Source organism: Mustela nivalis (assembly GCF_964662115.1).
Source record: "Mustela nivalis genome assembly, chromosome: 6".
In the NCBI taxonomy this organism is placed as follows: Eukaryota; Metazoa; Chordata; class Mammalia; order Carnivora; family Mustelidae; genus Mustela; species Mustela nivalis.
This window is the reverse complement of record NC_139025.1, coordinates 65,489,334-65,516,060: the sequence shown is the minus strand read 5'-3', so window position 1 is coordinate 65,516,060 and position 26,727 is coordinate 65,489,334. Positions and strand designations below refer to the sequence as shown.

Sequence of the window (26,727 nt, the reverse complement as noted above, 5' to 3'; positions counted from 1 at the left end):
CCAGGACCCTAGGATCATGACCTGAGCTGAAAGCAGAGGCTTTAATCCACTGAGCCACCCAGGCGCCCCCCCCCCTTTTAAACATTTTATTTATTTATTTGACAGAGAGAGATCACAAGTAGGCAGAGAGAGAGGAGGAAGCAGGCTTTCCACGAGCAGAGAGCACGTAGATTTTTTTTTTTTTTAAGATTTTGTTTATTTATTTGACAGAGAGAGAAACACAGTGAGAGAGAGAACACAAGCAGGGGGAGTGGCAGAGGAAGAAGTAGGCTTCCCATGGAGCAGAGAGCCTGATGTGAGGCTTCACAACTGAACCACCTAGGCACTCTTCTAGTTTGGGGTTTTTTTTCACTTTTTTTTTTTTTTTTTTTAGATTTGATTTGCTTATTTGACGGAGAGTGAGAGAGAGCACAAGCAGGGGGACTGGCAGGCAGAGAGAGAGGGAGAACCAGGGACTTGATCTCAGAACCCTGGGATCATGACCTGAGCCAAAGGCAGAGCTTAAGCAACTAAGCCACCCAGGTGCCCCATGTTTACTTATTTATTAAAACCTTATTTAATTTATAGGAGCGAAGACCAGTATTATCAGATCACATTTTATTTACTCCTGGTTCATCTACAGAATACATCTAATATTATTGATCTTAACTTTCTGTTGTTCCTTCATCCTTCAGGTTCTAATTACAGCCACCCCTTGACATAACTTTTGAACTATCTGGAAAAATACCGCCCAGGGGGAAAAAAAATGATAAAATTTTTTCTCATGGTGAATAAACAAGGACAGACCCGACTTTCTAAATACTATGAACATGTGGAGATCAATAAGCGTACACTTCTGGAAACAGAAGTCATAAAGAGCTGTCTCTCCCGATCTAATGAACAAGTAAGTTTCTGCTTCTCTCTTTTATCTCCGCATTCAACTTGGCAAGGGCAGATCTGTTATTACCGAGTCTCAAGGGCCATCATTTTCTTTGAACTACATTCTTCTAACAGCTATTAGGGAAAATAACAAATGAAGTGAATGAAGACTGAAGCATAGCTCTCTTTTACATCCCCTTAAGGAAAATACAAACAAGGAAAACCAGGAAAAGCCTTGAGTTCTTATTCAAGTCCGGGTATTTGTCTGAAATTTATTCCAGCTAATAGACATACCTTCTTTTTTTTCCATATGAATTTAGCCCTTGGGTATTCCCAGCAGGTAGCTCTCTTTAAGCCAAGAGATGAAGGTCAGATGATTGGTTCTATAGAGGTAAGCACTTGAGATACATTTTGTGCCAGGAATAGTGGCATGATTCTCATGTAGACCATAGTTTTTTCTGCTTATCATCTTGTAAACTTAACACCCACATAATCCGACAACTAGTGGTTAAAAAAAAAAAAAAATTTATTTGAATTTGGCTTTATTTTATGATGTAGATGGGGTAAGTGGAAGTTAAAAATTGATATGACATAACAAATCTACCCATTCTGTCAAAATGGAAGTTAAACAAAATTATTAAAATAATAACAAATAGGAAGTTTAGGAACTGATTCTATTTTTACAAAGAGGTTTAACTGGAGACGTACTTAATCCGGGTCCTGAACTTTGAATCTATTGGAAATCACTGAATAAACTGCAGCGAAATCATAAAGCTTGTTTAAATCACCCATTAATTTTGCCAGTTCTCCATTTCATAGCATATGTAGAAAGGCCGCCTGCGGGAACCACTGCTAGGTCTTAAAATATTAAGGTACATCAGTGCTCAGAAGTTACATTTTGGAACTGTGTTTCCCTTGGCTCCTAAATTGATTTTCCAGTCTCAACATCTCAGAGTCCTCTTTGAATTACTGTTTGGGCCGGCTGTGGCACATATTGCTTCATGCGGTTGTCAAAGGGAAAGGGGAACTATTAAAGGGCTATGCTAATAGACACATACTTTAAATAAAGATAAACTCAAGAAGCATTCCCGTTGAATCTTTCTGCAGAATGCAGGCACTGCACAGTTTCAAACACCATCTTCATGGATACGTTACCTTTTGAAATATATGCTTTGGAACTGAATATATTGTGAGATATTTTTGAAGTATTCCAAATTCTTTTTTTAAAGATTTTATTTATTGAGAGAGAGAAAAAGTGAGAGAAGGAGAGGGTGAGAGAGCAAGAGAGAGAGAGAGAGAGAGAAAGAAAGAATGAGCTAAGATGGAGGGGCAGAGGGAGAGGGAGGGGCAGACTCCCCCTGACCAGGGAGCCCCATGTGTGCGCAATCCCAGGACCCTGGGATCATGACCTGAGCCAAAGGCAAACACTTAACTGAGTGAGCCTCCCAGGCGCCCCCTGAATTATTCTAGATTTTAAAAGGAACCCAGTGGGCTTTGGGATAATTAGGTGCTGAACAATCTCAGCTTAGTTTTTATTTTATCCACAAACGTGCGTTGTTAACTTTTTTTTTCCAGACTCCTGAGAGGCTTTGAAAAATGTTCTTCAGTTCTTTCAGATAGTCTGTGTTTCATGCACCTGGGTGGCTCAGTCGGTTAAACCTCTGCGTTCAGCTCAGGTCATGATCCCAGGGTCCTGGGATCAAGCCCCATATCGTGCTTCTCCCTCTGCTGCTTTGCATGCTTGTGTGCTCTCTATCTGTGTTAAATAAATAAAATCTTGAAAAATAAAATGGGTTGTGTTTCCTTGAAAGATCTAACTGAACAGAGATCACACTGGCTGTACAGTGAGCCAAAAGCTGCAGAGTCATCCTGCATTTCTTACCTTTATCCTAATTTTAAATAAGAGCCTCAAATCCCTCCATTTTATAGATGGTCAAGTGCCTTAACCATGGAAGAAATTTCATAATTAAAACTTACAGTTTCAGGGGTGCCTGGGTGGCTCAATGGGTTAAGCCTCTGCCTTCAGCTCAGGTCATGATCTCAGGGTCCTGGGATCGAGCCCCGCATCGAGCTCCCTGCTCAGCAGAGAGCCTGCCTCTCCCTCCCCCTCTGCCTACTTGTGATTTCTCTATCAAATAAATAAATAAAATCTTAAAAAAAAAAAAAAAAACAAACCTTACAGCTTCATCTCCAGGTGCATCTGGGTGCCCAGGAGTTATCCCAGTATAGATAGCCATAGAGTTCATGTGCAGTCACATTTGGTCAAGCACACCCAGAAGTCCAAAGGAAGGGCAGCACTGTGCCTTAGGCTGCTATCCAATTCCTGTCTCCCCAGTGCCTTCCCAATATGCATTGTACAATTGCTGTAGGAAAGATGAATGGGAAGGGAGTTATTCTAACCACCAGCCCATGGTGGTAAACTTGTTATTAATTCATAAGAAGCAATGTTTATGATGGGAGATTTTGTCTAGCATCTGCCCCACAAAAGCCAAAACTTTAAATAATTTATAAAAGAGTCTACATGGATTCTTTTCATGGGTCTAGGAAAAAGAAATCAGGATTCTTTTTCCATGTGTGTATGCTGTATAAATTTGGCTATTCATTCGCTATTAAATAGTACAAAACTAAATCTCTAATTGCTTCCCGAAGAGCCTAGGGGAGATGAAAAGAAGAAAATCTTCTTTGTCATGTTGGCATCTTTTCATGTTGGAGGCAATTTAAAATTATTCAGTACCTTTGCCGGCTGATTTCCACACAGAGTAAAGCAAAGGAATGAGAAGGAATACAGGTGGGAACCCATGGGGATGCTCCAAGCCTTTTTTCCTAGACTCTTCTCTGCCTCCCACTAGAGATGCTTCCAAGTAGTCCCACGAATATTGTGAGGAGGCAACCAACAGGCAACCAACCAAAAGTGTGTAATGTAACATTTTAATATTGTATATTTCTAGGACAGTGTTAACGAGTACTAAAATCAGAACCTAGAAATTATGCAAGCCATTTTGAAGAAATCCGTGCCAACCGTAGGAATTAATATCTAATTATGTTTTATTTCTAGTGCTCTTTCATTGAATTTAAGGATTTTAAGCTGATATATCGACAGTATGCAGCTCTATTCATTGTGGTTGGAGTTAACGACACTGAGGTAAGATAACAGAAGAGCCTATGGAAAATGCAAGAAAATTAGGAATGACAGTCTGATTTAAAAAAAAATTTTTTTTTAAGATTCTATTTAGGGGTGCCTGGGTGGCTCAGTGGGTTAAGCCTCTGCCTTTGGCTCAGGTCATGATCCCAGGGTCCTGGGATTGAGCCCCGCCTCAAGCTCTCTGCTTGGCGGGGAACCTGCTTCCTCCTTTCTCTCTGCCTGCTGCTCTGCCTATGTGTGATTTCTCTCTTTGTCAAATAAATAAATAAAATCTTAAAAAAAAAATTCTACTTATCTGACAGAGAGAGAGAGCACAAGCAGGGGGAGCAACAGAGAGAGAGGAAGAAGAAGGCTCCCCACCAAGCAAGAAGCCTGACTGGGGACTCGATCCCAGGACCCTGGGATCATGACCCAAGCCAAAGGCAGACACTTAACCAACTGAGCCACCCAGACACCCTGACAGTCTGACTTTTATTCCTCCTTAAATTGACATTTTCTTCCCTACTTGCCTATCTAAGAATTATCTTGTCTCGTAAAAGGATCTTGGTTTATATCAAGGCCAGGAAAAGCTGTGTGGAAGAAAAATATCTGGGATTTTTCTTGAATTAGATGAGCACCTTGGGTAAACACAAAACCATAGAATGCTTTCCCCGACCCTAGGCAATACCAGGTTCTTGCTCTTGTTCTGTGTGGCTCAGTGGGACAACTGAGGCAGGGGTAGAGGCCAGTCAGATGTGGCATTAAATATTGGCTGACAGATCAGAAGCCAGAGCAAACTATAAATATGATTGTGTTGATAATGAATTTCCTCAGATTTAGTTCACCTTTCCAGAAACATCAGTCCCAGATCAATAGAACCTATGGCTATTGAATCCATGAAAAGGCATTTAAGATTTAAGATACCTCAGAATTTCAGTTGATTGTTTTTTTATCCATGAACCAAACCTGGAGGTAGTTCCCCGGCTTCCCAAATGGAAAAATGGTGGCATGAAGAACCAAAAACATTGTTTCAGCCAGTTGATGATAAAGTCAGGGAGCAGAGCTCAAAACCCTAAACACGAGACCCGATCTGGTTTCAGTCCAGTTACGTTCACTGGGGACTTAAAATCCTAGAGGTTAAGATTTTCGATTCTCTCTCTGTTGGTAAACTTCTTTCAAACAGGTGAGTCCTAGAACTATTCTGAATATTTGTCAGAGTCTAATTACATACGAGCCATACTAAAACTAATTGTGCCCTTCCTTTTTTATTTCAGAACGAGATGGCCATTTATGAATTCATCCATAATTTTGTGGAAGTGTTAGATGAGTACTTCAGCCGAGTGGTAAGTCTAATGACTAAAAAATGGCTTTTGTCCTCCACCCATTTTCCCAGAAATGGGTCTATATCAAGAACCTGTGTTCATACAGAGCTTTAATGTGTTAACATTAAATCTCAGATGATGCCACCTTTTCTTTACCTTTCCTTCTGGTTCATCCAAAGTGTTACAAAACACTGTGTGCCTTAGATCTTTATAAAGAACCAGTTCTACAAGCCTAAGAATCTCTTATGTCTTTCTTTTAATCAAGAGACTTTGTATTTAACTTACTTTTCATCTTTCTTTTTTTCTGTCTCCCTTCCTAAGACACTAGGAACCTTTTGTTTAGGAATTATTTCCAACCACACGTTTGCTTTGATGACCAAAACCACCTCCCCTTAAGGTATACATAAGTTCCTTTCCTACAGCCCCCTTCTTAAAGATTTTATTTATTTATCTGAGACAGAGAGAGGGTGTGGATGCAAGAGTGGGGAGAGGGGCAGAGGGGGAGGGAGAGAATCTCAAGCAGACTCCCCTGAGAGTGGAGCCTGGCACGGGGCTCAATCTTGTGTCCCTGAAATCGTGACCCAAGCCAAAATCAAGAGTAGAACGCCTAACCGAGGGGCCTCCCAACAGCCCCCTTTCTAAAAAACAAAACAAAAACAAAACCCCCAGCTATACTGAAATTGAATTTACATACCCCCAAACTCACCCATCTAACATACACAGGTTGTGATATTTACACACTTGTGCAGCCATCAGCAAAGTCAATTTTAGAATATTTCATAACCACCACGAATTCACTGTATCCTTAAGTACCTTGACTCATCTTAGAGAAGATGCTTATTCCACCATTAATAATTTTATTCTTACCACGGTTCTCTTTATAAAGTTAGTCACTCATCATGTAACATTAGTATACAAGTATTTTTAAAGAAAACTTATAAGAACAAAAGCACCCTAACAATGTAAAACAACAACAGCAGAATATTTTACAACCCCAAACAAACACGTTGCTATTAGCATTTCCTTTCCAATGATCTGGCTCCCTTGCTCCAGGCTCTGGGTATTCACCAATTTGCTTTTTGTTCTATAGGCTTGCCTGTTCTAGATTTTTAATTTATATAGACTTGTACAATATGTGGTCTTTTTTTTTTTTTAAAGATTTTATTTATTTATTTGACACAGAGAGATCACAAGTAGGCAGAGAGGCAGGCAGAGAGAGAGAGGAGGAAGCAGGCTCCCTGCTGAGCAGAGAGCCCGATGCGGGACTCGATGTGGGACTCGATCCCAGTACCCTGAGATCATGACCTGAGCCGAAGGCAGCGGCTTAACCCCTGAGCCACCCAGGCGCCCCAATATGTGGTCTTTTATGACTTTATTTTTTTTACTTAGCATGATATTTTCAAGATTCATCCATGTTATAGCATGTGTCAGTACTTCTTTCCTTTTTTTTTTTTCCATGATGTCTGCAGCTTTCTTTGAATTGGTTATTAGGCCAGGAAGGAGGAGGGAGAGGAGAGGGAAGGAGAGGAGGAAGGGAGGGGGAAAAGGTAAGGACAAGGGTGGGGAGGAGGGCAGGAGAAAGAGGAGAGGGGAGAGAAGAGGGGAACGGGGAGGGGGAGAAACTTTTGTTTGAAATGTTGAATTTTTGACAGCTTTCATAATAAAAACAGTTGAGGTTGGGAGGAGTGGAGAAGGCAGCCAGAAAGGAGTGAAAGCAGGACCCTGGCTTTTTTGTGTGTGTGTGCTTGGGAAAGCTGCTGCAGGTGAGGGGAGAGCTTGCCACCCTTCTCCTGGGCAAGGAGGGCAACCAGGGGACAGAGCAGGTATGCGCTGGACACCCAAATACAATGGGTAAAATGTGAGTAGGGTTCTGGGGAAAACACTGTTCTGGACAAAACCAAACTCCACCAGAGATCCCGATACTTATTTCAGAGATTAGCACTGTTTTCCTTCAGAATGACACAGGTATGGGAGGGGTTAGGAGCAGGATCCTGGAAGCAGAGAGCTGCCCAGAGCAGAACTCAGGAAACCTGCAAACCCTCAGATCTGGTCAGATGCAGTCCCCAGGTTAGGGTCAGTTCCGCCATGTCACACAAACACCAGAAGGACTTGCCAGCCTGAGCCTGGTCTGGACAGGTGCCAGAGCCCCCCCGCAGAGCCTTCTTAGTGTGCCTGGGGCCCCGAGGACCCCACTCCATACAGGTCCATGCCATCCCAGACCGGGAGGTCTGGCCTCCCCACTCAGGTCTGTGTCTTGGTTACTAAGTGCCCAGAGCAGTGACCTCATCAGCACAGAGAGAACACCAGCCCCAGTTCTGCAGAAGCCAGAGTGGAAAGAGAAGAGGGGATCAGAACCAGCCAGTGGAAGGTGCCTGCAGGCACCCTACAAGTAGAGAAGCAGCTGAGACTCAGAGAGCAGGAATGGCCCTCATCACCTACTCCTGTACCACTGGTGAAACCTGCAGGCAGAACAGGGGTCAGACAGACCCCAGGTGGGAACCCAGAGTCCCTCTTCCTGGCTGTATGCCCTGGGCAGGTCACCCAGCATCTCTGAGCCCAATGGCTGCTGTGTAAAACAAGCTTGCCTATAACATCCACATACAGAGGCCCATGGGAGCAGCTGGTGAGCATGCATTTAGAGCAGTGCCTTGAATTTATTTCCTGGCTGTGTCAATGTCCTATGGCCACTGTAACAGATGACCACAAACCAGGGGCTTACAGTGACAGAAGTTTATCCTCTCTCAGTTCTAGAGGCTCAAGGTGATGCTGGGTCACACTTCCTCCGAAGGCTCCAGGAGTTCTTAGGGGCCTGTGTTCCCAGGCCTGCGGCCGTATCCCTACAGCCTCTGCCTGTCCACCCATGGCCTCTATTGTGTCTCTCCTCTTCTTCGAGGACACCTGTCATTGGATTGCAGGCCCACCCTAAATCCAAGCTGACCTTGTCTTGAAATCCTTAACTAATTACATCTGCAAAGACCCTAGTCCCAAATAGAGCCCCATTCTCCCCGCTCCCTTAAGATTTTTATCTTTTTAAGTAATCTTGGGGCACCTGGGTGGCTCAGTGGGTTAAGCCGCTGCCTTCGGCTCAGGTCATGATCTCAGGGTCCTGGGGTCGAGTCTCGCATCGGGCTCTCTGCTCAGCAGGGAGCCTGCTTCCCCTCTCTCTCTCTGCCTGCCTCTCCATCTACTTGTGATTTCTCTCTATCAAATAAATAAATAAAATCTTTAAAAAAAAAAAAAAGTAATCTTTACACCCAGTGTGGGGCTGGAACTCACGACCCTGAGATCAAAAGTCATAGGATCTACCAACTGAGCCAGTCAGGAGCCACTTTCTGAGGTTCTAGATGGACAAGAATGGGGGTGGGGGTAGCTATATCATCTCCAAATTTCATTTCTGAACAATAAGGGACTCTTTAAAATATCTGTTAGAAAAAGGGGTCTGAGCCGGCCATGATCAGGAGGCAGGGAGAAGGCGAAACTGACCCAGATAGGTGTTTACTTAAATCTAGAAAGAAATACGGAGACATTTTAGCCGTTCTGAGGGAAAGACAGCAGGATGACTCCCCCATTAATAGTTCAAACTCTAAAAAGACACTTAAAACCAGCCCAGGCGATGGGAGCGCAGGAGGCACGCTCCCCACGGGCGTTGGGGGGCAGCGCTGCCTCCGAGCCGCAGGGCCCGGGCTGGGATAGATCCGGCCCCTGAGGCCCACGGTGACACGGTGCAAGGCAGACGGAGCTCCTGCCCTCTCAGTCCATCCTAGGGGAAAAGCCATTTTTGAGAAACGGAGGGCAGGGGCGCTCGGGGTGCAAAGCGGTTCTCCGCGGTCCGGTGGGGAAGCACGCCCCATTCACAGCACCTGGGCGGTGGGCGGTGGGCGGTGGGAGGCGTCTGCCCGGGCCGTGCGCCGCGCGCCTTCACGGGGCCGCGGAGGGCAGCGGCGGGCCTGCTCACCCGGCGGCGTACCTGAGGGACCGGGAACCAGCGCGGCCACCGGCGGCACACGCGGAAGGAGAGCCACTTGCAAAGGCGAGAACTTTCCGCCCACGGTGGTTCTTCTCCCTGAACTGGCGGCTCTGCGGCAGCGCGCGAGATGGTTCCCGCGTGATAGGACGCACTCGCGGCCCCTCACCCGGAGCCCCCGTCAGCGGGCTGCGGCCGGGAGACGAGGCTCCATGTGCCAGGGCAGCCGCAGGCGTCCTCAGATTCGGATGATTGGACCCTGCCGTGCCGGTGCAGAAGCTGGGCCTGAGGCGGGAACGGCAGGCGGGCCAGCCAATTATTTGGCAATAATTTTATTGCCAAATTATATTCTGCTTTTCATTAGTTGATGGACATTTGGGTTAGTGATACCTTTTGGCTATTATGAATAAGGCAGCTTGGAACGTTTGTATAAACATTCTTGTGTGGCATCATATTTTTTCTTTCTTTCTTTCTTTTTTTTTTTAAAAGATTTATTTGACAGAGAGAGATCACAAGTAGACAGAGAGGCAGACAGAGAGAGAGAGAGAGGGAAGCAGGCTCCCCGCTGAGCAGAGAGCCCGGATGCGGGGCTTGATCCCAGGACCCTGGGATCATGACCTGAGCTGAAGGCAGAGGCTTAACCCACTGAGCCACCCAGGCGCCCCCATACTTTGCTTTCTTGGGTATAATATACCTGGGAGTAGAACTGCTAGGTGATGTGGTAATTCCATGCTTAACATTTTGATGTACTACCGAACTGTTTTTCCAGAGTGGCTGCATGATATCAGTTCTCAATCAGCAGTGTTTGAGGGTTCTAATCTCTCCATGTTCTTGGCAAAACTTTTTACTATCTGTCTTTCTGGTTATAGCCATTCTAGTGGGTATGAAGTAGTACAGATGCCAGTTGTGGTTTTGATTTGCATTTCATTAATGGATAACAAATATTGAGCATCTTTTCATGTGTTTATTGGCCATTTGTGGATCTTCTTTGAAGAAATGTCTTTTCAAATCCTTTGTCCATTTTTTCAGTTGCATTATTTATTTATTGATGAGTTGTAAGAGTTCTTTATATAATTTGAATACAGATATCTTTGAATTGATTGAGTAGAAAAATATCTTTGATTGAACTAATTGAATACAAGTACAAATACCTATCAGATATGATTTGAAAATATTTTCATATTTTCTCTCATTCAGTGGGAGAAATTTTCACTTTCCCGACAGTGTTCTTTGGATCATGATAGTTGGTTTTTTTTTTTTAAGATTTTATTTATTTATTTGACAGACAGAGATTACAAGTAGGCAGAGAGGCTGGTGGGGGGGCGGGGGGAAGCAGGCTCTCCACTGAGCAGAGAGCCCAACTCGGGGCTCGATCCCAGGACCCTAGGATCATGACCTGAGCCGAAGGCAGAGGCTTTGACCCACTGAGCCACCCAGGCGCCCCTCCAATATTCTTTTAAAAAAGATTTAGTGAAGATGTTTTACTCTGCTCCAGTAGGCCTTCCTGAGCCTTGGTTAGACATTCTTGAGAGGTAGTAGTGGCACAAACTGAGTTTTCAAAGTTGGGGTTTTTTTTGTTTGTTTGTTTTTTGCTTTTAAATAAAAAGGATTTTTTTTTTAAAGATTTTATTTATTTATTTGACAGACAGAGATCACAAGTACGCAGAGAGGCAGGCAGAGAGAGAGAGAGAGAGGGAAGCAGCCTTCCTGCAGAGCAGAGAGCCCGATCCCAGGACCCTGAGATCATGACCTGAGCCGAAGGCAGCAGCCCAAACCACTGAGCCACCCAGGCGCCCCTAAATAAAAAGGATTTTTTGTTGTTGTTATTTTGGTTTTAAATAAAAGGATTAGGAGGGAACTATTTCAAGCTGCTTTTTCCTGAGACAGTGTATGGAATCTGGTCTATCGTTAGTAATATTGAGTGCACCGAAGTCTACTAAGGACAAAACTCATGTTAAGAAGTTATATCTTGAAGGGCGCCTGGGTGGCTCACTCGTTTAAGCGTCTGACTTTGGCTCAGGTCATGATCTGGGGGTCCTGGGATTGAGCCCCACATCGGGCTCCCCCCTCAGTGGGAAGCCTGCTCTCCCTTTCTGCCACTCCTTTTGCTTGTACTCTCTCCCACTTTCTGTCAAATAAATAAATAAAATCTTTGGGAAAAAAAAAAAAAAGAAGTTACATCTTCAGCCTAAGTCCTAATACATGAAGTAAAGTAAAGTTTGGCACACTCCTTCTGCATGGAACCATCCACTAGCATGTCTTCATTGCTTTAGTGCAATGCTTCTCCAAGTGTGGTTCCTGGACCAGCAATATAAACATCACCTGGGAACTTGTTAAAAATCCAAATTGTGGGGCGCCTGGGTGGCTCAGTGGGTTAAAGCCTCTGCCTTCTGCTCAAGTCATGATCCCAGGGTCCTGGGATTGAGCCCCGCATCAGGCTCTCTGCTCAGCAGGGAGCCTGCTTCCTCTTCTCTCTCTGCCTGCTTCTCTGCCTACTTGTGATCTCTGTCTGTCAAATAAATAAATAAATAAAATATTTTTTAAAAAAATCCAAATTGTGGGCCCACCCCAGACTACTGGATCAGAAAGTCTGAGTTGAGGTTCAGCAGTCTGTATTTTAACAAGCCTTGTGGATGATTTGGATGCGTGCTTAGATCGGATACCCACTACTTAATGCATGAGGAAAACTAGGACTGCCCTGTGGCCTGAGAGATGGTTGTGTATCTTGCTAGGATGGAATTAGTGCCTTCTGAAGCTGGAAGAGTGGGGGAGTCAGGCCATCTCAGAGACTGGCCTTGAGGGGCCAGGGGACAGTAAGGCTGACTTTAAACTCCATCTTTGTATTGACGGCTTGGAGAGAGTACCACAAGTCAGCACTGTCCAGCAGAATGTTCTGTCACCGCAGAAATGTTCTGTACCTGTACCATCCAGTGCAGTAGGCACTAGTTATGTGTGGTTTTTTCAAAACTGGAAACCTGATTAGTATAAAGGAATTTATACTAGTATATATTAGTATAAAGGAATGAGGAATTTAATCTCAATTCATTCGATTTGCCAAATGATGCTGGTGGTCACCGTATTAGACAGCACAGCTCTGGCTCCTGCTTAATCACAGGGACTGCTCTCTTAGGACAGACTGGTTTGCAAGTCAGGGTCTGTGATTCAGAGCTGGACATGATTAGCCATTTTAAAGGAATACCTATCAAGAAAAAATACCATTTCCCAAAAAAGCAATATTTTAAACCTGGGATAATCATGAGTGAGTACAAGCATTACCAGTGCTAAGAGTTTTTAAATTATTGTTTATTTTATTTTATTTTATTTTTAAGATTTATTTATTTATTTGACAGACAGAGATCACAAGTAGGCAGAGAGGCAGACAGCGAGAGAGGAGGAAGCAGGCTCCCTGCTGAGCAGAGAGCCCCATGTGGGGCTCAATCCCAGGACCCTGGGATCATGACTTGAGCAGAAGGCAGCGGCTTTAACCCACTGAGCCACCGAGGCGCCCCCTTAAATTATTATTATATTTGGTGACTGAGAATAAACAGCTGGTTGCTGAATTCTTGCTGTAATTCTGGGGAGAGAGTCAGTGACCACATGAACCACAGAAATAAAGATTAGAATTTAAACTGGTGACTACACAGGACTCCAACAGTGCTGTGAGATGGCTCCGTTTAGAATCACAGTAGCAAAAAGAAGAGACAAGAGGAGGGAAGAGAGTACTATGGGCAAGAAAATAGAATCTGTTCCACTCAGAGGATGCCTTGTCATCTAAGACTTATTTTGGGGTTAGTGAGTTTTAAACATTCTTTCTGAGACTATTTTTAATCTTAGTTTCCAAATCTTAAATTTGGAGATCAGTCTCATGCTGTCTGGGCTGCAAGAAGCATCTCGAGATCACATTTCAAAACAAAAAGCCAACCCAGTTAGCTTCCCTGGGGGCCATTTCGCAAGACAGGACGGCTGCTATTGAGGGGGGGGTCGTCACTGCTTCACTTGACAAATCTTGAGTCCTTTCAGATATGAATTTAACTCTGTTTACTATTTCTCCCTCTATGATTTTTTTTAATGCCGTAAACATCTCTGATCATTGAAAACAATTAAAAACACATGTAAGCAAAAAGAAAGGGGAGAAGATCATGAGTAAGCCCATGACTTACCAACATATTCTATTAAGTTTATTTCTTTTTAGACTCCATGTATCTGTCTGTATCTAACTATTTCTGCATATTTCTCTACATGTACATATATCCTTGGGATAATACTATATATGTCATGTTATAACTTGCTTTTTTACTTAACAGGGTAGTACTTACATACCTATAGCCTGCAATAATTGATTTATTATCTGCAATAATTGATTTAAGTAGTCCCCCCTTGATAGATTTGTAGCTTGTTTTCAGTGATTTGCTTCTATAAACATTACCCTAAACATCCTATCACACATTGTTGTGCTGTTACCTAATTATTTCCTCAGGATAAACTTATAGAAGTACAGTTGATAGATTTCAAAGGGCATGCATATTATTAAGGTTTTTGATACACGTATCAAATGAGCTATCATCTATAAAGGCTGAGGTAGTCTATTTCCTCTATGTTTGAAGAATGAATTGTTCTGGGTGGCACAGTGGATTAAGCATCTGACTCTTGGTTTTGGCTCAGGTCGTGATCTCAGGGTCATGAGATCAAGTCCGCATCACGCTCCACACTCAGTGCAGAGTCTGCTTTAGACTCTCCCTCTTCCCCTCCCCCACCCATGTGTACACACACGTGCATGTGCTCTCTCTCTCTCATAAATAAATCTCAAATAAATAAATAAATAAATAGATAGATAAATAGATAGATAGTACAGCCCTCAACTCAGAGCCTTCCTGCTCAGCTTTGTATGGCGAGAGCCGTCTCCCCGATCTGCTCCCAAACTTGCGGCCAGAGCATCTGCTAGCTCTGCTAAGCGCATGTGGCCCAGTGTCTCATTCTCATCCTTGTACTTTTTTCTCTTTTCCAGAGTGAACTAGATGTATCCTTTTTCAAAGCTGTGAGCCAGGTTTTCCTCAGTACTTGGCAAAGCACAGGCTAGTCCCAATCAGGTAAGTGACACAGGCCAGGAAAAGGATGCAGCAGAAGCCAGAATCCAGAATGCTAATTATCCATCAACAGTCAGAGGTGCAGGAGCTTTGCAGAAACACCCTTTTCTTTTTTTCACCCTTTGCCCTTTTTCACAAAGATGATTCTTATATGTTTCAGACAGGGTAATGCTGTGGTCGTAGTTGATAATAACTGATCTAACAATGTAACTTCTTTTAAGTATATAGAATAGACCTTTACAGAATTTGAGTAACACAGCTAGAAAGTCCTTGGTCCTCCTAGAGACGATGGATTTTCATGGCTCCAAGTCTAAATCTCCAGAAGTCCCTCACATCATCGGAATAAAGCCTTCAGTGATGATAAACTGGACGGCTAAATAATTGCCTGGCTTGTATACATTTACTTTTATAGCAGAGAAAGCTCTATTTTTCTTTTCTTTCCTAACCCTTTTATTTATTTATTCATTCATTCATTCATTCATTTTAAACAGATTTTATTTATTTATTTGACAGAGAGATCACAAGTAGGCAGAGAGAGAGAGAGGAGGAGGAAGCAGCCTCCCCACAGAGCAGAGAGCCTGATGCAGGACTTGATCCCAGGACCCCGAGATCATGACCTGAGCTGAAGGCAGAGGCTCAACCCACTGAGCCACCCAGGTGCCCTTTCTTAACCCTTTTAAATCAAAGTATGCAAGGTTCCCCCCAACCCCGCCCCAAACAGTTTTTGCTTTAAATACTGTACGCCTGTGGATTTTGGCAGAGGCCTCTGGGTTTTTCATGAATGCTCTGGAGGCAAGTTGACTTTTAATTTTTACTTCAAAAATCTGCTTGAAAGCAATAATGAAAGAGTCCTTTGTGAAAACATCTGGCTTAAGTCTAAAATAGTAACAAATATAACAAATATATTATAAAAGGTTTCTATAGACATATATATACATTAGACATCAGTATATCTGGGGGAAAGAGCCATTTAGCTTTTACTCTTGATAGAAAATGTCATCACATTGATAAACTCCATTTCCAGGCTGTATCTGGCAGCCTCTTTAAATTAACTGGGAAAATCTGAGTGCCCTCTAGTGGTGAGTGACCTAAATCTATGATCCCTTTGACCTAGGACGTCCAAGTATGTATATCAAGGGGTATTTTTATTCAGCATGTTATATTCCATTTTAACTAAACCTTGTAAAGCAATTCAGAATAGATCTCCTCTTCTTGTACAGGGAAATAAGAAAAATACCTTTGGACTTAAAAAGTCATCAGGAAGATAGGAAAAGCTGTTAATACTTCACCAGGAGTACAGAAACCCAAATTCTGCTTTGGTGTTGGACAAGACGCATAAACCCTTCATCTCAAAATAATAGGATTAGGCTAGAAGAGCTTTAACACCCTCTCAGCCTTAATATTTGATGTTGCCTTGACTCTTGGTAACTGAGCCGAGTCACCTTACACCTGGAACAGGAAAAGACACTCTAACTAGTCTAGAAGTTCAGAGGACTAAAGTGAAGCAGATATAACAGGGTATGTATTATAGCTGAACTAGCTGTATTGATGTATCTTACATAGTGATTAAATGTTTATTAGAAGTAGAGACAGGCTTGTCTTTAGAGCCCTCGGGTGTATAGCATAGGTCTAAATCATGATCTCTAGCATTCTTTTTTTTTTTTTTTTTAAGGTTTTATTTTTAAGTAATCTCCACACCCAGCGTGGGACTCACTACAGGAGTCCCATGCTCTTCAGACTGAGCCAGCCAGATGTCCTGAGCTCCAGCTTTCTTATTCAAATTTAATTTCCACACCAAGGCACACAGTTTGTACCTTCTCCCTTTATTTTACTTAGTTTCATTTTTGCCTTCCCTTCCTCTATTTTTTTTCTAACTCAATTTTTTTTTAATTGAAGTACAATTAACAAACTGTGTTAGTTTCAGGTGTACCTCTGACTAATTTGCATATTTACTGCCCTTCGGAATTACTTAGGTAAATCCACCTGACAGATTAGGAATTTTGCACCATTTAGAGAAGGGAACTGAATCTGCCCAGAGCTGGAAGTATAAGCCTTTGCTCAAGGCATAGTTTCACATGGACCTCCAGTGGCCTAAAAGTGAAGCAGGTAGCCTGGGCAGGTAGGCTATGGGGTACCCTCTCTTCTATTAACATTCTTAAAAGGTTTCCACCCTTAGCCATCTGAAAACAATCCAATTAAAACCCACGCCTTTACTCTGCCTCATACATAGTTCTTTCTATCACATGTCTGGGAAGGACTTCTCCACACCAATTTCGTAATAGTAAAGAGCCTTTTAGAGGTGCAACCTCAGTTTCCTGCCCCCTCTGTGTAGGGCCGGAGATGCTCATCACTGCCCTGGGAGCATGACCCTAGCATTGCTGGGCAGCTAACATGGGTCAGGGCTGTTTGGCCAGGAAAGCTTCCTTCAGCCATGAAAGTCTGAAAACAGGCAGCTGATAGAATTGTAACCTAGAGCTGGTTCTCCCAACACTCAACAATACCTATCTGTTTGCTCAGGCTTCAGAAAGCCTCCCTTGTCCACCCACATGGAATAGACGCGCTATAAGGCTTGGCTTTGGTGCAGCCCCAGGAAGATGGAAGGCAAAACCTTAAAGAATTCCCAAGAAGCCCTTTACTTGCCATCTTTTTCTCCAGAAGCTTCACTCCCCTGAAGTGTTCTAAGAATGGGGCAGCTTTCCAGAGTCCACATGATTAAACTTTGAGAAATAAAAGGAACCATTTATATGCAAGTGGTCAGAAGGGGCTTATTCTACTGCTAGTAAGACCGACATCACAGAACAAAACAGATAGCATTTTCAAAAGAAATGACCTGGGTGACTCAGTTGGTTAAGTGTCTGACTCTTAGTTTCAGCTCAAGTCATGATGTCAGGTTTCTGGGATCAAGCCCTGAGCCCCACATTGCACTGGGCTCTGCACTGAGCAGGGAGTCTGCTTCCCATCTCTCTCTCGCTCTGCCCCTCCCCCGGCACTCTTGCTCTCTCTCTCTCTAGAATAAATAAATAAATCTAAAGAAAGAAACGGGGGTGCAGGAAAGAAGGGAGGAAGGAAGAAAGGAAGGAAGGAAGGGAGAGAGGAATGACCCAAGTATAAGAAATTAGGACAGGGGCGCCTGGGTGGCTCAGTGAGTTAAAGCCTCTGCCTTTGGCTCAGGTCATGATCCCAGGGTCCTGGGATTGAGCCCCGCATGGGGCTCTCTGCTCGGCGGGGAGTCTGCTTCCTCCTCTCTCTCTGCCTGCCTCTCTGTCTACTTATGATCTCTGTCTGTCAGATGGATAAATAAAATCTTTAAAAAAAGAAAGAAAGAAATTAGGACAGAAGTTCCGGCTTCTTGAAAACGTTTCTACTAAGTGGCAACTCGGTGTTGCAGTTGGTGTCAGGTGGGGCAGACCCTTGGGGCCGGGCGTGTCAGTGACCTAAATCATTCATCTGCCGTGCATAAGTTCCTGCACACTCTTCACATTCTCCTTTACCCACTGGGCTGAAATGTGGCATGAGGACTCCTGAGGCCCTGCTTCTATAGAGAAAGTTTGGCCTAGTACATCCTTTAGTAGACTTAAGATTTCAAGCTCTGGGGGCTCCTGGCTGGCTCAGTTGGTAGAGCATGGGACTCTTGATTCTGAGATCATGAGTTTGAGCCCCATGTTGGGGAGTAGATTGTACTTAAAATAATAATTTTTTAAAATCTAATAAAAGCCCAGGGGGCGCCTGGGTGGCTCAGTGGGGTGAGCCTCTGCCTTCGGCTCAGGTCATGGTCTCAGAGTGCTAGGATCGAGCCCCGCGTTGGGCTCTCTGCTCAGCGGGGAGCCTGCTTCTCCCTCTCTCTCTGCCTGCCTCTCTGCCTACTTGTGATCTCTGTCAGGTAAATAAATAAAATCTTAAAAATAAGTAAATAAATAAAAATTTTAAAAACCCAGAGACTTCAAATTCCATGAATTAAAATGGTTTTTAGGAATCAACTAATGAGCTTCCCAAAATGTATGTGTTGAGTTCTGTAGCCCCAGATTTGCTGAATTCTCCAGACAATTCATAATTCAGAGGCACTGTCTCTACCCCCTCTGGTAAATAGGGAATGGGGCTAGTGAATGGTGCTATGGGGGAGATGTATATCCCCTCCTCAGTTCAGGGCATACCTACTAATGTATGAATGTACAGAAAACCTTAACTACCTTTTTGGTATTTGGTGCTCTTAAAGTGGCTTAAAGACTCAGTTTATTTGGGCTAGAGTGGAATCCAGCAATACTACCTTTAGATTTGGACACTCAGGATCCCTTTCCTGGGCCATGGGCCTTAGGGAACCCCATCTGGCTTTCCTTCAGCAGCATCCCTCTCCATGGGATGAAGATGCTTATCCAGAGCCTGCAGGGCCCCAGCCTACTTCTTGACCATCCTCCAGCTACCTGGGTCCCCAGAACTCATGGGGTGCCCATATACCAGGGCCTGTTGCTAGGTAGGGCTTGTACAGGCCTCTCCCCATGACTGGGGACAGGAAGAGCCTGGGATGGTAACCCACATACACACATGAGGGAAAAACTGAGGAGCAGGCTGGAACTCCTCTTTATATTCCATAGCCACCTACCCACAAATACAGAGTAGGCCTAGAATCCAGAATGTTTTCTCTGATTCCAAAATCATTTTTTTTAAAGCTTTTATTTATTTATTTGCCTGAGAGAGAGCGTGAGCAGGAAGGAGGGGCAGAGGGAGAAGCAGGCGCCCCACTGAGCACTGGGAGCGCCATGCCGGACTCAGTCCCAGTACCATGGGATCATGACCTGAGCCAAAAGGAGTCATGTAACCACCTGAGCCATCCCGGCATCTCCCAAAATCTTTTAAATAGATTCTTTAGGACATTCTTTTAAAATATTCTAGAATTCATTTAAAACATTCTAGAAATCTTTTAAATAGATTCTTTAGAACATAAATAGAATCTTTAGAACATTCATGTTTTCATTTTCTAAGTTCTTAAAACCTAAAAGCCTGAGCAATTAATTCTAGAACGTTAAAGCTCACATGGGTGATATGAAAGTACCTCTTTATTGTAGTTGAAGGTGGGGGAGAAGGAAGGGCCTCCGTTGCTGCTTGCGCTCTGTGACTCAGCTAGCTGTCTTCCATGGTGCTCTCTGGAGGGACAGAGGCACCCAGGCAACAGTATTCAGCACAACTGAGATTTGCACTCAGGCCCTGAGCAGGACCCAGAGCCCACTGTGGGGCATCAGCCTCTCCTTCCGTCATTACTTTCCTAAAATCCCAAACACCTTAAGGTCCAGAAGCCAGAATAGGTCTCTGAATAGGAGCTAACTTCACACTGACTTAATGAGAAATCACAAAAGTACTTGTTCAAGTAGAACAAAGAATCTCTCCAAGGAGGCCATCCAACACTGAAGCAGTAGCTTTTTTTTTTTTTTTTTTTAAGATTTTATTTATTTATTTGACAGAGAGAGATCACAAGTAGGCAGGGAGGCAGGCAGAGAGAGAGAGGAGGAAGCAGGCTCCCTGCTGAGCAGAGAGCCCGATGTGGGACTCGATCCCAGGACCCTGAGATCATGACCTGAGCCGAAGGCAGTGGCTTAATCCACTGAGCCACCCAGGCGCCTGAAGCAGTAGCTTCTAAATAAACTGAAATTGTCTCCATGTTCTCTCAGAAAGGTCACGATAATTAAGTCATTATCAAAGGATTTCTTATGAGGTATGATGGCGTATGTGATTACCTCAGCAATGACTTGATAATGTCAGGTAGAAGTAAACTAGCTCCCCTCTCCCTGATGGTTACTTTTAGAGTCCTAGGATTTGAGTAACTTTGGAGCTAGAAGAAAACTCTACCATCATCAGGTTAAAAACCTCATTTTTTAGATGAAAAGGCTGAAGCCCAGAGGGGTTCTATGACTGTTCTAAGTGATTGAGGAATTTTGGGCAGAACTGGTACCAGTCTCTGGGTTTCCAGGGCTATAAAATTAGATATAGGGACGCCTGGGTGGCTCAGAGGTTAAGTGTCTGCCTTTGGCTCAGGTCATGATCCCAGGTCCTGGAATCAAGTCCCACATTGGAATCTCTGCTCAGCAGGCAGCCTGCTTCTCCCTTCTGCCTGCTGCTCCCCTTGTTTCTGCTATCAAAGAAGTAAATAAAATCTTCATAAAATAATAATAAGATTAAATTTGACACATTTTTTAAAAAATGTGTTATCTGGAGTAGATTGTGGCAATTTAGTTCCTAACAAAACATTTGTAAAGTGCCTGACCCTGTGCTCTCTTGGTGTTGTCAAAATTATTCCTAAAGTAGGAAAGAAGTTTTGAAGAAACATTAGAAAAGGAGGCATCAGATGTGATGAAAGAGAGTATCTGAATGTCTTAATAAGAGCATACTCTACAAAAGTGGAGTTCAGGGACGCCTGGGTGGCTCAGTTGGTTAAGCAGCTGCCTTCGGCTCAGGTCATGATCCCAGCGTTCTGGGATTGAGTCCTGCATCGGGCTCCTTGCTCAGCAGGGAGCCTGCTTCTCCCTCTGCCTCTGCCTGCCATTCTGTCTGCTTGTGCTCGCTCTCTCCCCTTCTCTCTCTCTGATAAATAAATAAAATCTTAAAAAAAAAAAAAAGTTGGGGCGCCTGAGTGGCTCAGTGGGTTAAGCCGCTGCCTTCGGTTCAGGTCATGATCTCAGGGTCCTGGGATCGAGTCCCGCATCGGGCTCTCTGCTCAGCAGGGAGCCTGCTTCCCTCTCTCTCTGGCTGCCTCTCTGTCTACTTGTGATTTCTCTCTGTCAAATTAATAAATAAAATCTTTAAAAAAAAAAAAAAGTTGAGTTCACATATCGTTTAATTTTTTTTTTTTTTTTTCAAATAGGCTCCACTCCCATCGTGGACCCCAGTGCAGGGCTTGAACTCATGACCCTGAAATCAAGACCTGAGCTGAGATCAAGAGTCAGACACCCAACCAACTAAGCCACCCCTGCATGTAGTAATTTCTGAACACCTTTTTCTGAAAGCAGGGCTGCAAGGGGTGAGAGCTGGCCCATGTAGCTTGTCCAGTCTTTGGGAAGGGCAGGTACTGAGAAGCAAGGGGGTCAAAACCATCTCAGCATAACTTCAGTCAGTGCTGTCAAGAGTGAAGAGTCTCAAAATTATGAACAGTCCCTGAGGGAGTCAGCCATTTACCTGGGAAAGGGATGTTAAAGTTCTAGGTTGAACAGTTTTGCCTTCGGGGCTTCTCTGATTCTCACTGGCCTTTGCTGTCTCGGTATTTCCTTGAACTATGTCCTGTAGGTGCCATATGCATCCGCTCCTACCCCTTCCTACCAGGTCCCTCTGCCTTACCCCTGCTCCTTTCGCTCCATGCTTCCAGGTTCTGTTTTTTTTTTTACTCAGGAATGGTGACAGCCAAGTCAGGAGGAGCAGCAGGGTTTAGGAGAAACAACAGAGAAAGTGACAGGCTCACCTGACCCAATGCTTTCATAATTATTTCACTTCATTATATTTTATAATGCTTTCATAAATATAGATTTAGTTCACATAAAAACTTAAATTACACCTGACTGTCTTATTGCTCTCAGAATATGAATGGACCTTTAAGGAAAAACCCATTAAAACAAAAAAAAAAGATTAACTCCTTTTCAGTGACCTCATTAAGAAGAGACAATACCAAGCCTAAAAGTGGACAGCAAATTATCTTACAAGGAGAGTATACCGAGGACCGTGCACAATCTTCTAGGATAGTCTTCTATATAGGAGTATTCAATTTTCTGTGGGAAATGTGAACACAAAGTAGATAAACACAGTTTATCTAACTTCATGGCAAATTATATTAATTAAAGTATAAATACAAGAGCAAGTTTTTCCCCACCCCACGTAGTTTATCAAGAAGTTTGCTTAGGTAGGATCTTAAAAAAAGAAAAAAATCAAAAAAGAAGACCAGGGACCTAAGACCAAAATCTTGAGTTAGAGATTTTAGTTTCTAGGCTGGGCTCTGCCTGCCAGTTGCTTTTCAGATCCCATTCGAATGTATGCTGCTCAGTTTTCTCTTATTAAAGGATAAGTAGACCACCACAATGGTATTAAAATACCATATTGAAAAAGTAACTTATGGGCGCCTGGGTGGCTCAGTGGGTTAGGCCGCTGCCTTCGGCTCAGGTCATGATCTCAGGGTCCTGGGATCGAGTCCCACGTCGGGCTCTCTGCTCAGCGGGGAGCCTGCTTCCCCCTCTCACTCTCTCTCTGCCTGCCTCTCTGCCTACTTGTGATCTCTGTCTGTCAAATAAATAAATAAAATCTTAAAAAAAAAAAAAAAGAAAAGAAAAAAGAAAAAGTAACTTATGATCCAGAGACCAAAATGCCAATATAGGAACCAGAAACATTTAAAGCTCTTTAATTAAAAGATTGGTTTCAAGTGGCACTAATATTTAATTATATTAATTTATATTATATATTTATATTATATTTATATTAATAATATTTAGTTAAAAGATTGGTTTCAAGTGGCACTAATATTACTGGGGTCCTAAGATGTTCAGCTTCAATCCACATTATGTAGCAATTCAGAAAGGCTCTTGGGTTTCGGGATTGAGAGAAAATGGGGTTTTCTGATTCTGCTTTTTGGAGGCTGTCTGTAGTTCATATCAATTCCAACTTTAGGGTGCCCGAGTTGCCTTAAGGATCTTTAAGTCAGTCAAGTTCAGTATAACCCAGAGGTTATTGAAATGGTCATTCTCAGCTTACTATATTAACAGACCAATAGCCTGGACCTTTCTTGCTTCATTCTATTCCAGATGTCAGGGTTGAAGCATGTTTGCCTATTTACTGCCATGGGGCTTTGCCTGGGCATCTTTTTGGTCCCTGACATGTAACCCAAATGCCATTACTATTGTAGAAGTTGTTTATAAACCAAATCAGGATGTAAACAACAGCTGGATTCTTACTTTAAAGGAGTCACATGATTCCAGGGGAGGGAAATCAGCTTTCAGGAGTTTGCCTCACAATGGATTTGGTCTGTGGTTTCCCATTATAATGCAGGAAAGCTACATGGTTATTAAGGGTTGGGTTTGAATCAGCTACTCAGGCAGTCACATGCCCACAGTCAAGAATGACCTCACTCAGCAACGTTTCTAGGATGTTAGGAAATTCAGACTTGCTGAAAGACCTTATCCTTACAGTTGCTGAAAGACCTTGTCCTTACAGTGTGAGGATGTCAGTGGTTGATATGATTCAGCAGCACATTCTCATCTGAATTTCAAAACAGTTGGTCTCTTGCTCAAGGGGACACCCAAATTTTAGATCATGGACTTGCCACAGTCTTCAGAGTAGCTTAATCCCTGAACCAGTTCAAATAGATTAAAATTAGATCTCCTTCTCTCTCCAAGAAAATCATCTTAGATGAGTTGGCATTTTCAACACAGCAAGGCTTTCATTGCCCTTAGTGAATAAGACAGGGGATTCGGCCTTAGTGATTATGATTCTGCAGGCCGGGGGGATTCTGCAGGATTAGGATTCTGCAGGGGGATTCTGCAGGCCAGTTTCACATAGCCACATGTGCTCCCCAGCTCCTCTTCTTTGTACCAAGCTGAAATTTGCACTTTGTTTGGCTTCTGAGTTCTGGCTTCTGGGTCTGATTGAGCCTAATATTCCAGTCCCATCTGGTCATGGACAAAGCAATCATCTATATAATTGGAAGACATTATTAATAGGTATATCAGAGTAAAGGTTTTTTTTTTCCTTTTCTGGGTCATTTAAGGACAGTTCCCATGGGCTCCTGAAAAAGTTTATCCTGCTAGAGGACTATTTGCACAGAGCTTAATGAGATATTAATGCAGAGCCTAATAGAAAACTAAAAGTCATTCACAGGGTTGTCTCATTTTCTACACCTCATTTTTCACTAAACAAACCCAATACGGACTTGAACGTCTGAAATTATTGAAAAAAAAAAAGGTGGTAATGATTCACTTTACAAAGATTCACTAATTATGAACTTCCCTAGTGCATTTAAGTCACTCATTTGTTGAAGTTTGTGTATTTGAAGCAATCTGTTTCAATCAGCTGTTGTTTTTAAACAGACCAGGATCATGTTCTTTAAATAGAAATGGAAATAAGTTATTAAAGGGTAGAATTCAGAATTACTCAATATTGTTATCATCTCATTCTAGTTCCCTTTCTCCTTTCACAAAAGAAAAGTTCTTTGAAGGGGCTCCTGGGGTGGGGGGAGGGAGGAAGAATTTGGCTCTTTACAGTTAGCTAGACCTCATAGGCTAACATTTTCATCTTCCTCCATGCCCTATTCTGACTTTCCACTAGGAACATCAGTACCCTGATATGGCTTTGTAATTCTCAAACGAGTATTTTTAGAACTGTCCATTCATACAAGATAACTCTCTTGAATTTCAGAATTTTTATCTACTTGGGAATTAGTCAGCATTGCCTTGCTTTCTTCATTCATATCTACTCTTGATGATTTTTTTCTTTTGTCTGAGAGAAAAGACAGTTTAAGACGTGAGGTTTTATGAAGTCATTTGGTTTGGGATGGATGTTTGAGGGTTAAGGGAGGAGTATACTCAGTAGCTCCAGGCCCCTTCTGAGAAGTCTGGAAGTAGAACCATTGAGCCAAAGCTGTGGGCTTAAATTCCAGCTCTGGCAGTTATCAGCCACGGGTCTTTGGACAATGGCTTTGAGCCTATGTGCTCCCGTGTAAAATTAGGACAATATGTAACATTTATAACGTAGGGTTGTGGAGAAGACTGAAAAATTATGTAAAACACTCAACACAAAGCCTGGAACATCGTGGCTATTACTGTTGATGTTATTAGTGTCTTGGACGACAGCATTGTTCTTGTCAGGTCATGCCATTGCCAATGTTACTTGCTTTGTTCTCTAGTTCTTAGAGTCACTTACCCTCTGGCTAAAAGGTATAGTAGCTATTCTATTTCTGTACCTATTGGCCAGTTAGCTTAACCAAGGTGAAACTAGGTGTGTTTGTGTACGTGAAGGTAATAATTTCCAACATGGACACCAATCTTAAATCTGATTTCAGAAGTTCTGTCTAAAAAAAAAAACACACACACACACACACACACACACACACCAAATATACTTCATGCTTAGACAAATTTATATGGGAAAAATGATAGGCTAAGTCAGAAGTTATTACTGTTACATGTTAACATTTTTTGTTAACTCAAACTAATTTCCTTAATATGAACTTAGATAATGTTTAATTTGGATAAAGTGCACATCATTTTGGATGAGATGGTGTTAAATGGCTGCATTGTGGAAACAAATCGAGCAAGAATTCTTGCCCCTCTACTCATTCTTGATAAAATGTCAGAAAGCTGAATGATAGAAGGCTCTGCCAGACAACATCAACCTGTAAAAATGGGAATACCTCTCAACATCTGTAGCCCAAAAAATGTGGAAGACTGCACACTGCAAAAGGGGGTGTCCTTTCAAAGACATTTTAAATAGGTGTTTTCCATAGTTCCTAAATGGAAAACAAAGCTGTATTTTAAAATATGGTCTACAAAGAAAAATTTTCTCTGAACTAAGAGACGAGTTTTATTTTCTAAACATAAGCATTTTTTTCCCACCTGTTCAAATTTTTTTGAGTTCTGAGGGTAACTTTTTTGTTCTCTGCTTCCCTATGCACATTTAATTCAGGATTAGCAGCATGGGAAGAACATGTAACAACTATCAGCCAATAAAATTTTAAACACATAGTACTTTGAATGTTTTCTAAATGCTCTTTTTCCTTAAAATGTTTTTAAGTCAAAACTTTACAAAATTGTGTAACTAATAAAAATTGAGAATTAAATTTTATTTGCCAGTTTCTAAAAAGCCTGATAACCGTATTATTTGCACTTGGCAATTATGATGTCATCATGTTATTAATTCACTTATAATGTTACTACCAAAAATGAATGGTTACACATTAAAATGGTTACAACCATCCTTTAGGCCATATTGTAAATGGTTTGTCTTATTAGTAAACTTATCTGTAAGTGAAATTTGCTTTAGTTCAAAGTCTAAAAATAGAATGTAAGAGAGTATCTCTTTTGAGGTTGGCATGGTATGAACCCTTCTCCCCTGCCTCCCTAACTCATTCCTTCTCTTGGAATGTCCTGAAGCAAAGAAAACTAAGTCACTATAGAAAAGCAATGGTCTGACCTTTCCAAATGTTCCTAGATGGGTTTGCTACTTGAGTCAACAGTAAAGCATACAGAATTGTTTTTGGTAAAAGCATGTTTTATGTGCATATTGGGAAGGAAGGCAGATATAATGGAGGAAATAGAACTACAGTCTTGGTACATTAGGATACTGCACCATCCTATGGAATTCTAAGAGTTTTCATCTACAACACTCTATCCTCCAAAAGAAGACATAATGGACATTCCA

At 42.6% G+C, this 26,727-nt stretch overlaps 1 protein-coding gene across 3 annotated transcripts in view; it reads left to right on the top strand.

The window, feature by feature from the left end:
• AP4S1 (adaptor related protein complex 4 subunit sigma 1) overlaps nt 1-26,283 on the top strand; it is a 55,151-nt gene extending 28,868 nt beyond the window's left edge. For 2 of the 3 annotated variants that reach the window (XM_082737940.1, XM_082737939.1), the window contains 5 exons: nt 675-883; nt 3,914-4,000; nt 5,254-5,322; nt 14,271-14,282; nt 25,543-26,283. In XM_082737940.1, the coding sequence (XP_082594066.1) occupies nt 746-883; nt 3,914-4,000; nt 5,254-5,322; nt 14,271-14,282; nt 25,543-25,671 (435 nt within the window). In that variant the 5' untranslated portion in view covers nt 675-745 and the 3' untranslated portion in view covers nt 25,672-26,283. Of the gene's footprint in view, nt 1-674; nt 884-3,913; nt 4,001-5,253; nt 5,323-14,270; nt 14,283-25,542 lie in introns of those variants that run through there. The other variant, XR_014313610.1, reaches the window with a different exon arrangement.
• The last annotated feature ends 444 nt before the right edge of the window (nt 26,284-26,727 follow it).